Source organism: Vitis vinifera, chromosome 5, assembly GCF_030704535.1.
Source record: "Vitis vinifera cultivar Pinot Noir 40024 chromosome 5, ASM3070453v1".
NCBI lineage: Eukaryota > Viridiplantae > Streptophyta > Magnoliopsida > Vitales > Vitaceae > Vitis > Vitis vinifera.
The window spans coordinates 23,765,612-23,780,165 of NC_081809.1; the positions used below are offsets into that span (position 1 = coordinate 23,765,612).

General features: G+C 35.5%; 2 protein-coding genes across 3 annotated transcripts; one reads left to right on the plus strand and one right to left on the minus strand.

Annotated features, from left to right (window-relative positions):
• The first annotated feature begins 8 nt into the window (after positions 1 to 8).
• LOC100247502 (protein farnesyltransferase/geranylgeranyltransferase type-1 subunit alpha) lies at positions 9 to 5,961 on the plus strand. The gene is made up of 5 exons (XM_002264351.5): positions 9 to 381; positions 2,817 to 2,926; positions 4,211 to 4,331; positions 4,494 to 4,589; positions 5,274 to 5,961. The coding sequence occupies exons 1-5, from the start codon at positions 148 to 150 to the stop codon at positions 5,706 to 5,708; spliced, it is 996 nt and encodes a 331-aa protein (XP_002264387.1). The 5' UTR covers positions 9 to 147; the 3' UTR covers positions 5,709 to 5,961.
• Positions 5,916 to 13,425, minus strand: LOC100268015 (endonuclease III homolog 1, chloroplastic). 2 transcript variants are annotated; one of them, XM_002264439.5, is made up of 11 exons: positions 13,264 to 13,425; positions 13,012 to 13,136; positions 11,871 to 11,934; positions 10,483 to 10,551; positions 9,886 to 10,004; positions 9,633 to 9,699; positions 8,469 to 8,560; positions 8,111 to 8,248; positions 7,912 to 8,016; positions 7,065 to 7,148; positions 5,916 to 6,255 (listed from the first exon to the last, which is right to left on the minus strand). In XM_002264439.5, exons 1-11 carry the CDS (start codon positions 13,385 to 13,387, stop codon positions 6,112 to 6,114), a joined length of 1,131 nt encoding a protein of 376 aa, XP_002264475.3. In that variant the 5' UTR covers positions 13,388 to 13,425; the 3' UTR covers positions 5,916 to 6,111. The 2 variants fall into 2 exon arrangements, with proteins under 2 accessions (XP_002264475.3, XP_010650536.1); XM_010652234.2 differs by lacking the exon at positions 13,264 to 13,425 and having other exon boundaries at positions 11,871 to 11,948; positions 13,012 to 13,124.
• Between the last annotated feature and the right edge of the window lie 1,129 nt (positions 13,426 to 14,554).

Genomic DNA, 14,554 nt, shown 5'->3' on the forward strand with positions numbered 1-14,554 from the left:
CATTTTGAAAAAAATAAAAATAAATAAAATAAATAAACCAAGTCAGAGATTGTAAACTGAGAACCGCACTGGATCGAAGATTCGGCCTTGTAGGGTCGTCTTCAGTGTTAAAGTTCTGAAGCTTCACCTAGAGACCTCGAATCGAAGATGGAGTGGAAGGAGGAAGGCGAGGAACGTCCTCTCAGCCAGCGGCCGGAATGGTCGGACGTCACTCCGGTCCCGCAAGACGACGGTCCGAATCCGGTAGTCCCCATCGCCTACAAGGACGACTTCACTGAAACCATGGACTACTTCCGAGCCGTCTACTTTGCTGACGAACGATCTCTCCGTTCTCTTCACGTTACCGCCGAAGCCATCCACATGAACGCCGGCAATTACACGGTAACTCTCTCAAACCTTGATTTTGATTTCGCGGAAAATTTATTTTTGGAAAATGAAGCAATTGGAAGAATTGCTTCTCGAGTAGAAGCGGTGGTGTGGGTGTAAATTTTTGAGGAATTAGAGGTGATATTGGTTGGAATCATGCTGAACTCTCAATCCGCTCATCGGAATTGATTTGCCGAACACTCACATAACATGAATGCCCATTCGTGATCTTGTTACTGTGAGTGTCGGCAAATCAGTTCGGCGAGCTGACTGGGGCACCAAGTACCAAGTGTTTTCCTCATTCGCAGAATTACTTTGTTGTAACTCCGCTCTAAAGCCTGCTATACATCCTCAGACCAACCAGTATAGGGCTGAGCAGGGATGAGATCCTGGCATGCATGTCAGATCAGGCCAGGGCAAGGATGGATCCTAAAAGCCACAATGAGAATAGGATCTTAGCAATGGGGCAAGGGATGGGATCATAGTAGTGGGGTGGGTGCATCTCCTTCATTGCATGCTCAAAATTGTTAATGCCCTCGGAAAAGGTTAGGGTTGGTGCTAGAAAGAAGCTTGGATTAGAAGTTGTTGAAGCTTCCGAGCCATTTCTGGATTCATTTACTTCATCCACATGCTCCATCACCTGTATTAAAATTATCTGGACTAGATTTTTTTTTTTTTTTTTATGAGAAACAACAAAGTGATATATTAATTTTGTAAATAAGAACTACAATAAGAGGATGAAAAATCCTCCTACAAACAAGAACTAGACATAAGAAATACCAAAAACCATAAACCATAAGGTAATTACAAAAGCAAACTCTCCTTGCTAACCCACACCGTTGGAACTACACACTACTAACCAAAATTATCTTGACTACATTTGTAGAGGCTTTTGTGTTGCTGTTGAGAAATATGGCAGATGATAGCAGTATGAATGGATTTTTTTGTTTAGGGAGAAAGAAATGGCCTGCAATTTCATGTAGCATATGACAGATGGCACCCTGCAAAGTGGTTTGTTTTCAAGTGATGAAATTGCTGGTTTTGGGATGATGAGGAGATGCCTTTTGTTGAGTGTTAAGGTTGTGATTTGTGAATGGTTAAAATAATACTGTTATTGATTGAACAAATAAAGTCAAGCTATAGATTTACTTCCTATCCAGAACAGAGCAGGGTGGGGCTGATAAAATCCTATGTCGGCTTGACCCTGATGGTTTTAGAAAAATTTATAATCTGCCCCTTCCCTGATTATAATGTTCCCAAACCATATTAGTAGCAGAAGGGAGGGATGGGGTGAGTTGCTTGGAAACTCATCCCTATTGTCATCCATGTACTTTTCATGTCCTAGTAATGTGAGTTTTGGCTTCATGAGTAGGCAATTAATCTTAAGCGATCATCAATAAGCCCAAATGATTAGATTATAAGGTTGGCGAAACAATATATCTCAACTTGACAATTAACCCAAATGATTAGATTATAAGGTTGGCGAACAATACATCTCAACCTGACAAATACCCAACACCTTGCCTCATTTACGACCTTCCTCCCTCACAAATGGGCTTGGTAAATAGGTGGGGTGGGGGGTTAGTAACAGGACAGAGTGGTTTTAAGCTATGATCTCCAAGAACCAAAGCTTCGATACTACGTTGAAATACCAATTAATCCAAAAGCTTAAGATGATGGGTAATAGAACAACAATATAGATCGAGTTGATTGACACTCGGCTTGTAATTGGATAACTATGTCTTGCATACTCCTTTTTGTAATATGGCATTCTTCTCAGAGTTGGTGTTGTTAACTTCTGGTTTTTATGTACATGCACACAAATGTTTGTGCATATAAAGTAGCATATTATTTTAATTGTGTAATTAAAATTATTTAAATTTCAGCTTCTTTGAGTACTTAAATAAGAGTTCTTGAAATATTAAATGATTGATGTGTGTTTAGATAAATTATTTGTCAAGAATTGGGGTTTATTAACTCACATACCGATTTCATCTTCATCATTTTCGAATAATATGAAGAACATTTTTAGAAATTAGATATGAGGCTTCCTTCTGGTGTTTTAGCTCATACTTGCAGCAACTTTGGAATTCTCCAAAAGACAGCTAGATTTTGTTTAACACTTAGATGTGAAAGCCTTATAGGTGCAAGAAGCTAGAGATATTTTTATATATGAATTGTACAAGGAAATTTATGGTTAAAAGTAAACCATATATATATATATATATATATATAATTTTTTTCCTATTTTTTTGATAGGAAATTAATAGAATTTATTTATCAAAAAAAAAAAAACCATGAACATTTGCATTGGTGTATATTAGTCTCAGACAGCTTTAATGACATAGGGGAGTGTTTGGTCAGTTTTCAGTTCAGAAGAAGCTTCTTCAAAGCCTCATTGGTTGTATTTTAAGGATTTGAGGCTGATAAACGTTTGTTCTTATTTGTAGGTATGGCATTTTAGGCGTCTAATACTTGGGGCACTTAATGCTGACTTGCATGAGGAACTGAATTTCATCAAAAAGGTGGCCAATGGTAACCCCAAAAACTACCAGATATGGTGAGCTGCAGTATCAATACAACTATGTCATTTATATTTTCCATTCTCCCTCTCCACATCCCCACCCCCTGGCTTTGTGAGGGAACAAATAAGGAGCTTCTACTTGATGAGAGCTTCTCAAATGAGATGTTACAATCCTGCACCAGGTCAATTGTTTATAGAAATTATTTTGTTAAATGGATTCTGTGAAATCCAAACCATAGTTTGTCCTTGAAAGCTAGAGATGGTGATGGTAGAAGTTTAAAACACTAAACATGCTATCATGGAGGTTACTGCTGAAATTTCAATTTAGCTTCCATTATGTCTCATGGATGCCCTTGGAAATTCATCACCTGACTTTCTACATCTTTCTCAGTGTGGCTTGAGGTACCAATAAAATTCCAGTCTTATTTATGGTCGATGGATCATCCATTCAAGGACTCTTTCTGTTTCTCTTTGTAATGCCTTCATGATTCCATTAGATACTTAAGTCATCATTCTAGAACTTTAGCTTTAGAATTTTTTTTCTCTTTCATTATTATTGTATATTAATTGATCCTTTTTTATGAAAGAACTATTCTTTGAATTTGTTTTTCCTTCTGTTATCTCTACAAATTCCATCTTTGCACATTTTCCATACATGCTTGTTTGGTATGCCAAAGTTCTCGTCAGCTAGTAACTTGGGCTGTTCTTTTAATTGCCCCGAGTCGGCTAACGATGCTACAGACTATTTAGCAAAACGTGAGCTGAGCAGAGGGTTTATTTAATAAGGGATTTTTGTATGCCCTTGAGTTGTATATTCTTTCTGAATTTTGTGCATGTTCTTGTTTCATCCTTAATCTGTATAGCTACCTTGCTACTCTTGTAGTTGTATGGTATTTCTCCCATTTCTTTTTTTTTTTTCTTTTTTTACCATCCTTTGTATTTTTAGAAGGATTATTCATCCTTCACTTGTATTTGAAAATTTATGTCAATAAATTGTTTATTTCTGGTAAAAAAGTTACTTGCAACCTTTTTCAAGTTAGAAGGATATATCAAAATGGAGTTGTTTGGAGTTCTCTGGTTAACCGCTTGCAGCCAACTTTCAAGTCAATTCCAAGTTTTTGTGTTTTTCAGTCTATTTTTACTCTCCTCAATTTACCCAATGGATTGATCTTGGTGATAGATATCGTAGGCGTTGTCTGGAGTTCTCTGTTTAACTGCTTCCGGCCAACTTTCAAGTCGATTCCTAGTTTTTGTGTTTTTCAGTCTATTTTTACTCTCCCAGTGTACCCTATGGATTGATCTTGGTGATAGATATTGTAGGCATCATCGGCGCTGGGTTGCTGAGAAATTGGGAAGTGATGCTACGAGTAAGGAACTTGACTTCACTAAGAAGATACTCTCCCTTGATGCTAAAAATTACCATGCATGGTCCCATAGGCAGGTATATTTGGTCTCCTGTCTCCTCTGTTAGGCTAAATTTTTTGTGCAACTCTCCTGTTTCTTAATCATCAGAAAGTCTAATTTTGCTTTCAGCACCATTTGTCCCACCTCTGTTAATTTTTTAAGGCAAAATTGGAAACTGAACACAAGTGTTCAAATGCAGTGGGTTCTTCAGGAACTAGGAGGATGGGAAGATGAACTTGACTATTGTAAGCAGCTCCTTGAGGATGACATTTTTAACAATTCTGCTTGGAATCAGGTATGTTTCAATACTGTGCGCCTTTAGATCTTAAAAAAAATAAAAATGACAGTGATAAAGTGGGGTTTTCTGACTAAAAACGATATAAGATGGGCAAACCGAGGTATTAATGCTGTGGGTGAAGTTTCTATACTCTCATTTTCAATCTCTTGTAATAAAAATTGAAAGATTTGTTAGGTGATTATATCCATTTTATCAATGGATGAAACACAAGCAGTAAAAAAGGTGTCAATGGATGGAAAGTTAGCAATCATCTGATTAGATCCAATTTTGATGTTACTCGACATTGTTATGCCTTGTTTGATTTAAAGATTCATGAATTATATGAACATTTTACATTCAGCTATACAACTTCGTCAAATGAGTATCACAAATATTATGAATAATTATGAAGTATACACAGGATTTCTCGAATTTTTGTGTCAATTCTGTTAGGCATGTTGGTTTGTTATACACAAATTAATTCCTAGTTCTAGATTCTGAATTATAATTTCAAATTCTTTCCCAAAGTTCCACTATTTTCGTAACATTTCCTGAAGTTCAAATTTATCACTGCATCAAATGGCTTCTCTTTCTAATCAGTCATGAAATTTTGCCCAGATGCTGTAGACATGCATGATGTGTCCTATGTCATTCTACAAATAAAACCTTTCTTTGTGATGTTGAAATAATTATCTGTTGCAGAGATATTTTGTTATAACAAAATCTCCCTTCCTGGGAGGCCTGGAAGCCATGAGAGAGTCTGAAGTGAATTACACTGTTGGCGCCATTATAGCCAAACCTGAAAATGAAAGCCCATGGAGATACCTCCGAGGCCTTTATAAAGACGACGCCCAATCTTGGGTAAATGATCCTCAAGTCTCATCTGTGTGTTTGACGGTTTTGAGTGCCAAACGAAACACAGTGTTTGCCCTGAGCACACTGTTGGATCTTCTGTGTCATGGTTTCCAACCAAGCCAAGACTTCATCAATGCCGTGGACGCACTGAAGACCCCAGACTTGGATCAGTCTGATTCCAACTTGGCAACAGCGGTCTGTTCAGTCTTGGGACACATGGATCCAATGAGGGTAAACTATTGGGCATGGCGCAAGAACAAGCTCCCTGCTCAAACAGCTTAGGATCAGAGCAGGCAAAGGATGTGTTGTGATTGTGATTTTCCCCTATCCCTTGATGTGCTGTTTTGGCCATCTAAGTTCTCGTGGTCTGTATGCTGTATGAGTTTACAAACCCAACTCCATGCTGAGCAATAATTGCCATCTATCTGGAACATCAACAGCTTATGTTTAGTCTTGTTTCAACTACTGACACATTTTTACCAGGGCATGTTTTTGTCATCATAATGAATGTTAATTTTGATCTTTCGATTACTAATTACAATGTTGGTTGACAAAACAAATTCTCCAAATCTGCATTGTTTCTATTCCCTCCCATCAAAACAGAAATGGCTTTTTCGCCTAAACAATAAAGGATGGAGAGCACAAAAATGGGACCTTTCCTTACACATTGTAAGAAACCAACATATCAAAGTTTCTTGTCTGTACCAGGCTTCTTCATCTTGGATGATGGGCTCTGTGCCTCCTTGAATGCAGATGGGCAGAGATCGCTTACACCACACACTCCACAGCGAGGTCTGAGAGGAGTGCATATTGTCTGTCCAAATCCCACCTATATCGTTCAAATTTCAACACACAAAATGCAGTGTTAGATGTTAGATTGGCACAAACATTCTGATTCACATTACCATAAAATTTTACTTAAAAAGGGAGGGCATTGCAGTAGACCTCTTGCAGATGCCAAAATGGAAATTGCATATAAAGATGTTTTATAGGCCACTTCTAGAACTTTTACCACCGGGTATTTGCTATGCAGAAGATACCCAATTTAGTCTAAATGATGGCAAATCTTGATCCCTCCCGTCCAATTACCATTGCATGTTAACGTCCTACTTGATAACCATCCATGTTTTATGTGCATATAAGACCTTTTTTTTAGGATATATTAGAACTTTGCAACCTCTTACATACCATAAAACTCGAGCCAAGAGAGCTAGAGCTCAGCTCATTGGTTCACAATTATCCCAATTCCCTTCCTTTCACAGTGCACGACTACTTGTTCACTTATATACAGTACTGGATTTGCCAATGCATTCATCCATATTCTGTGTACTACAGTGTTTATCACTTAGATTAACCCACCACAACACATTTTCCAGAGGAACTGTTCAAAGAAATGTGGTTGTGCCATCCATCAGAATAATCAAGACCTTTATAGCATGCACCGGAGGAATGGGGTACTGGCAGTGGTCTATCAGAAGGCACCTCTATAGGATTGGCAACAGAATGGGGGACCAAATAAATCAGCAGTGGTTAATTTAAGCTCTGGTGTATCATATTATAAGAAACTCAAATAAGCATGCATATGAAGTCGTGTAAGTATAAAATGGTATTATCTGAATGAAAAGAGTTAAAACGTACCAAAAGAGGATTAATTGGAACCCATTCTTCTTTTGGAAGCCACAGTTGCAACGACTCTCTTGTTTCCTCAGGCAATGAAGTTTTCTAGCAAAGCACAAACATATTAGCAAATACTGTAACGCCATTGCTCGAATATAAAAAGGAGATTTTGCCCATATTTTCTTCTCAAAAGAGTTTTTAAGAGTGGGGGGGTGATCCATCGATTTTCATAAAAATTGTATTCATTGAGCATTCCTTGAGACCACTGTAATTTTCGTGGTATTTGAAGGGCCTTCTTACACCTGTTTAAGTTCCATTTAGAAGTCCAAAAATTTACCTCATTCCTATTTCATTTCATTTTGGTGATTTGATTTATGATTCCACACTGTGATAAGAGAGAAAACGAACACCTCCAACCCAAGAGATTGATTCACTACTCATAATCTACTTCTCAGGGCATAGAAGCAAGGGCACAACTTCAGAAAGTCCAGAATAACACTATTGAGTCATGAAGAACTGATACCAAGAAGTTATTATAACTTGGCATGACTTAAATCAGGGGCATTTGCCCATCCCAAGGCCATCCCAAGCAACCCAAGTGTTAGGTTGGAATATAGGTCACCCCAGGGGTAGGATTAGGTGTGATTCATGTATTCAGTTCTTCAAAAAATAGCTATATTATATAGGTTCAGAGATGGGTGTTCAATATTGGGTGTCAGTCGTATGTGTGTCCAGCTTTATCCTACTCAATTGACAATTGGAAAGTTCATAGAAGAAAAGGTGAAACCTCAAAACAAGCTTGTCAAAATGGAAAAACTTGGTTAGGTACATTTGCTGTGAGCTCATCATCAGAGTACAACGAAAGTACCTGCTTTGTTCCTCGCCGTGACACCCATCCAAGCCTATTACAAATGCGGTGCACATGAGTATCAACACAAATCCCTTGGACATTGTTCCAAGCCACGTTCATGACCTACACAAACACAGACTCAAAAAGCTTAAAGCAACCAAGGCAATATACTGATGCAAAAAGAAAAAGAACAGGCAGTAGTGTAATTGAGCCCTACCAAATGAGCCATCTTTGGACCTATCCCTGGAAGTAAGAGCAACTCTTCCAATGAACTTGGTATATCTCCATCATATTTCATGAGACAGATTTTTGCAATTTTTTTAAGGTTACCAGCTTTCCTCGAGTAAAATCCAACCTAATTAAAGCAGAGATGTCACAGAAACTTCCTAAATTAAGGAAACAAACCGAGTCATTGAAAGAACTTTTGCACTAAAACATCAAATTATTGGAATATTTAATGCTTGTATAAGGCCAAAACACCCTTTCAGTATGGCCCAGGCTGAAGTTATATCAGGACAACTGGACAAGCTTTTCTATAGCCTGAGTCAGATCAAGTTACTTGAGAGAGAACATACCGGGTAAATCAAGCTCTTGACAGTTGCTTCATCAGCCTTGTCAATGGCATCAGCAACAAGCAGACCATTTTGAAGGAGCCGCTGTATTGCTCCTGCACTCCTAGTAGATAACAGTATGTAAGCTATGTAAAGGATAACAAACAAATAATCTAAATATTATGTAGAGGAAATACCAAGTACTTTCTTCACATAGGCAAATGGGGCACATGCAGCTTTAGTACCCATCACCCATTGCCTATAAATCATACACAATCTCTCATATCCCAATTATCAAGTGATATGCAAGTCATTTAACTTTGAAGGGCAACATGATACTGTTTCACGTTACTGGAAACAACCGAAACTGTTTAGCAATAGTCTGTCCATCCCCATTCAGAAACTGTGAGTGTTTTTATCTAACATGCAATGCTTTTACTTGACTTTCTCAATGTTGATTTCTTTTTCTTTTTTAAATAACCTGGGTTTTTAACAGAGTTCTTTTCAGTACACTCTGAATGAGTTATTCTCAGCAAGGAATAATTCCCAAACAATAACAATTTCTGCTACTTAGCAGAAAATAAAATTTCTAATTAGGCTTTTTGGTGAGTCCAAAGAACAATACGATGTGTAGGCAACCAAACACTTCTGACAATAGTTTCCCCCAGCTAGAAACTTAAAATGTCACACTTATCATGAATTATTTCCAAATTATTTGAGAAATTCTAGCATGATTCAGAAAGAATTTCAGAAACAACTCCAAATCCATGTGTTGTATAACATGCAAATGCGAAGATTTTACTCCACTTGTTCGACATTGATATTCATTTTTTTATTAGCATGCTGATTTTTTTCACAAAGTTCTTCCCATAAACTCTGCAAACCAAATTACTCTTAACACTAAACAATTCCAAAATGTTGAATTAACCACAAGGGATTGGATAATAGAGAATCTCATCCATCATGCACTTTGATTAAGTTAAGACTATATAAATCTGGTGATGGTCCACGATGGAATCCAGATTTCGACCGATATGCACAGCATGTCAGTGACCTGGTATTCAATTGCTGATAGTACTTGTAATGTGCAGTGTTCAAAGTATGGAGTCTCTACAGGAGGAAAAATAATTGACAAATAGAAAAATCTTCTACAAAATAACTAAACAAACTGATGATAACAGAACTTGCCATGAGTAACATTATCCTTGGTTTGGCTTGATAGAAGTGAAGACACCAAGACAGCAAATCTTCTTTCCTGATAATAAGATTAATATAAAAGATAATTCATGAGAACCATGCTTCACCTAAAAAATAAAATCCTGTAAAATTAGATACGATTCATGGTTTATCGTGAGCGTGAATGGTTTGCCAAAAAAAAGGACCCTAATTAAAGAATGCTACTAATGTATCTCCTCCCACCATCAGATTGAAGAAGATTTACCCTTGGAGGAAGAGAGCTGCCAGCTTTCTCACAACCCATTGAATCTACTGGTGCATCTTCAGAAGACCTCATTTTACGAATCCCTTCAAGGATCTTTTCCCAATTGGCAGGTAGTTCAGCTGTATCAAAGAGAAAAAATGCCTAAGACTTCCTCTATGTCTTGGACTACAAACTTTTTCTTTTGTTCCAACTTTTCCCTATTTTCTTTCTCCCATACTTTCCCTTAAATTTTCCAAATTCCAAATGAAACCTTAATGTTTTCAACCAAAGAGCATGAAGCAAACAAACATAACTTTTATAAAAATTTAAAAAAATGACAATAAAAAAAGTCCAAACAAATAAGAAAAGCCCCAAAAGGTAGCAAAAAACCTATATCAGGCAACAGAATACCCAAACAGTTCATGAACTAGATGGGAATGTTAACAGCAAAAATTTTATAATGACATTAGGGTTTGTCACGAAAGTTCCTTCTCAACTTTTAAAGCATCAATTTCCAATGCCCCATTTGTTGATGGTTATTGGTTGATGAGACCTAACTCCCCCTCTTTCGTAATTATAATCTGCTATTTTCAGGAATCATAGCATTTCTCCATATACCTGCTGGCCTAATGGAAGAAGTAATTTCAGTTCCTCCTGGAGGCACGTCAGAGGTGGGTTTTGACTTCCCTGCAGAGCCAATCACACAAGGAAAAAGAAGTCAGAACAAAAGTTATAACAGCTAGTTCTCTTCTTTTAAAAGAAACAAAAAATATAAGGAGCTACTTAACTGTAATTTACAATACAAATGAAGAAAAATACTTGGTTGTGTAAAATTTGTATGTGTCTGCGAGTATTTGCAACCATGTGTGTGTGTGTGCACATGTGTGAGAAATAGATCAGGACATGAGAACAGTAACAATAACATGCAGAATGAAAAATATAATAAAATTGCTAGCCACGGTTGCATAGAGTAATCAAAACCAATACATTCAAAAACAGCACAGATATGTGAATTTATAATACATTAAACTTCACTAAGTTCACCTAGACCTCAAAAGAGATTAGGTGTCCTGTAAGAGAAAGGCAACATGAAAAAGAAGACTGTAGAAGCAAGGAACCAAATGCCTATGCAACCCAATCTAAACCTCAAGGGGGTAAAAGTTCCCTCTAGATAAGTGCTTGTCTCAATCTGTTTAGAATTGTGTATTCAACTCAAGAAACCCTTAATACCAACCACTTGGGGGTAGGTTACATGAATCCCATCCCATGTTGCTATTCAACTCTATTTTGGGTCATATCCCCCATTATCCTAAGTAATTGTTTAGAATCATGCTAAGAATAGAACATACTTATATTACAAGCCATATATATATATATCATAAGGAAGGCACAAAAAGGGCATGATGAGTGCATCAGAAGTATATAAAATACACCCCAAGAAGAAAAGAACTAGAAAAGGAAAGAAATTAGAACATCAGCAGATCATGTCCATCACAAGCTCCAAGAAAGATCTCCTAGGAACCCTGTTGGGTTACAAGAAAGAAAATTTTCAAAGGGTTCAAGGGCTCTTTGGAATGTTTAGACAGGTGAAAGAAGGTAATGAGAAAAATATGATAATTTACTGCTCAATTTTAATTTTCATTATCCAACAAGTGAGACACAAAGCAAGAGGGGATTTTGCCTCATAGACATTTGAGAGATGGTAAAAATCCAAACATTCATCGCCAGCAATATAAATCCAGCAATGAATCCCAGCTTGTCCTGCTGGCAGTGGCAGTATAGCCTATTAGTCTAGCAAATCATCCAATTGCCATAATAACCTATCTATGAAAATTATTTCTATCTGATGACATTTGTGCCCATTTCTAGCTGCTAGCAATCTACTAGATTCACCGGTTAGCAGGAGCTCATGCCACTTTGGCAGTAGGAAATCTCCCTTCTAATATTTAAATATGTCCCAAAATAACCACACATGAAAACATGGTGCTGTGAAAGGAAGGACTCACTTAAATGGGTAGATCTTTTGCCCTTTCTGTAAGTGAACTCTTCAATGTCAGGTAGTTCACAGATCTGCATAGAGTAAACTGATCAAGATGTAAATGACTTCTTTTTTTATTTATAGAATAATATGTTACCTGTAACCAAGATTTGAAACTTCAACTCCAATTCAAATTGGTTGAAAGGTTTAAAAATCATGTAAAGAACGTATTCTTATTAACCACTAGCAAAGCAGATACTGAAGAAGTCTCTGGTACTGGGGTTGCAGCCCCTCTTTCTTGCATGCATTTTAATTTAAAAAGAAAAAGCATTTGATGAAATTCATATAAATCACTAAAAGTTTGTCACATCCATTAATCAATTTCCAAACAGTTATGATGGATCTCTCAAACAGAGCATTAATTCTTATACTTGAAATGACATATCTCAGCCTTATAGCAACAATCTGGAAACAACTAGATGAATTCTTTAATCCAGACCCCATACTATCTAGAGACATTCTTTGAAACCATGGAACATCTGGCATTTTCTCACGACAAAAACACTATTTTCAAGGTGGCCTTCTCATTCTCGAAACACCTTCAACTTGAACCATAACACTTGTAAGCAATGGCAAGCACTTCAAAAAGTGATTCCCTTCCATTTTGCACCCTCTGCCTGCAATGGCATTCCCCCATCATGCCTAGAGTTTAACCGTAAGTTTCTTATATCAAACACATGTCATATGGTTGGAAATACAATGGACAAAATGTCATAAGTTTTTATATATAGAGACACACAAAGGGAGACGAACCAAAGCACACTAAAATGAATACAGAAAAAAAAAAGGTGAAAAATACAAGTTTTATAGAGGAGTGCCTCACAGTCCCTACTCTCTCTCTCTGATTAAAAAAAAAGGGGGTCTGAATTTGTAGAGAAAGGGAAGGGAAAAAAAGACCAAATCCTAACAAAAATTTCACATTTAGACTTTTCCCATTACCAAGCAACACAAGGAAAACAAACCCCAGTTCCTCTCACTCCAATTTCTGTTTCCAAACTTGGTACAAGAAAACCCCAGAAACACATGATAATAAAAAATCAAAGAAAAAAAAAAGGGTCTTCTGCGATGAAAAAAAATTAATAACAATAAATGAAAGTAAAAATTCTCACTTTCTGCTGTTGAGGTTCAGCTTTAATCTCCTTTTCTGGGGTTTCAACAGCCATTTTCACTCTCTTTTTCCTAACAAAAACACGAACCTCGGACCCAGAAACGCCATTGGGGGTTTCTTCATGAGCTGAAAACAAGAGTAAGGGAAGAACCAAAGTGGGTCAAAATATTCAAATGGGATACCAAAAGATAGATAATTTACGCAAATGGGTCAAAAATTTAACCTCAAAAAAAGGTTGAAATTTTTGCCTCACCTGAAGTTTTGGATTGAAGGGCTGGAAGAAGGGGTTTGGAAGAAGAGGTTGCTCTGGACATGGGCCAGGTAATGCGGACAGAAGCCAATGCAAGGGTGCAACTTTTGAGGAGAATGTGAGACATCTGGGATTTGGAAGGACTCAGGAGAGTGGATTGTTCATACAATTAATTATTCTATTTTTTTATTCTGATTTTTCATTTAGATTTTTTTATCAATTAATTTTTATAATTATGATATTACTAGTTCACATGGTTCATCATTTAAATTAATTAATAATATTTATTTTTTATTATTTCATGATTAATTTAATTTAAATTAAATTTTTTCATCTAAAATCGCATAAGAATAGTCCGATTGGTCATGGCAAACATTAAATAATAACTTATATTAATTGCCTTAAATTTAATTTAATAATAACCAATATTAATTGCACTAGATTTCATTCATCTTACTTTTTCCATTCACAATTCTTCTCAATCATCTAATCCAAAAAAGCTCAATCCATTAAATTAATTTTTCTTAATACATTCCATTGATTGATTAATTTTGACTTAACCATGAAAAATATATATCATTTTTAACATTGTAACAAGGGTTTGGTGGATTTTTTGTATCATGTTGAATATCCAAATGTTGTTTTAATGGAAGATTAAGAGAGTGTTTCTTTTTTTGGTTTTTTATTAAAAGTGATTTGTTTTTAAAGTTTTAGGTTGTTTGTTTTTTTATTTTTTCATAATTTATTATAAATTGTTTATTAAATAAAAAAAGGTTAAAATATTTAGTTTTTTTTAAATAAAAAAAATAAAATATTGATTTTTTTATTTTTTAAATACTTAATAAAAATAAAATACTACAAAAATAAACAACCTAATATTTAACACTATTAACCATTAAATTTTATTTTGAATTAAGTAAAAAAACAAACACCACCTAAATAAATTTGATTTCAGATTTATAAGTATTTTAAAGTTTTGTTGTTGTCTTGTAAGTAAGTTGAATTTGAATTTGAATTTAACAAGTTTTTTTATATTTGATTAAATAACTTAATTTAAAAAATATAAATTAGCTTTAAATCTCATTAATGTGAAAAAATGATATGTTCATACATTTAAAAAGTTGTTTTTCAAAATTAAAAGTGTAATTGACAAAATTTTAATAAAAATAGTTTTCAAAAAAATTTGCTACTGAAAGATAATGATTTTTTATAATATATTTTAATTATTTTTATTTTTATTTTAAAATTATTCTTAAAAATTATATATATATATATATATATTTATAAAAAAGAA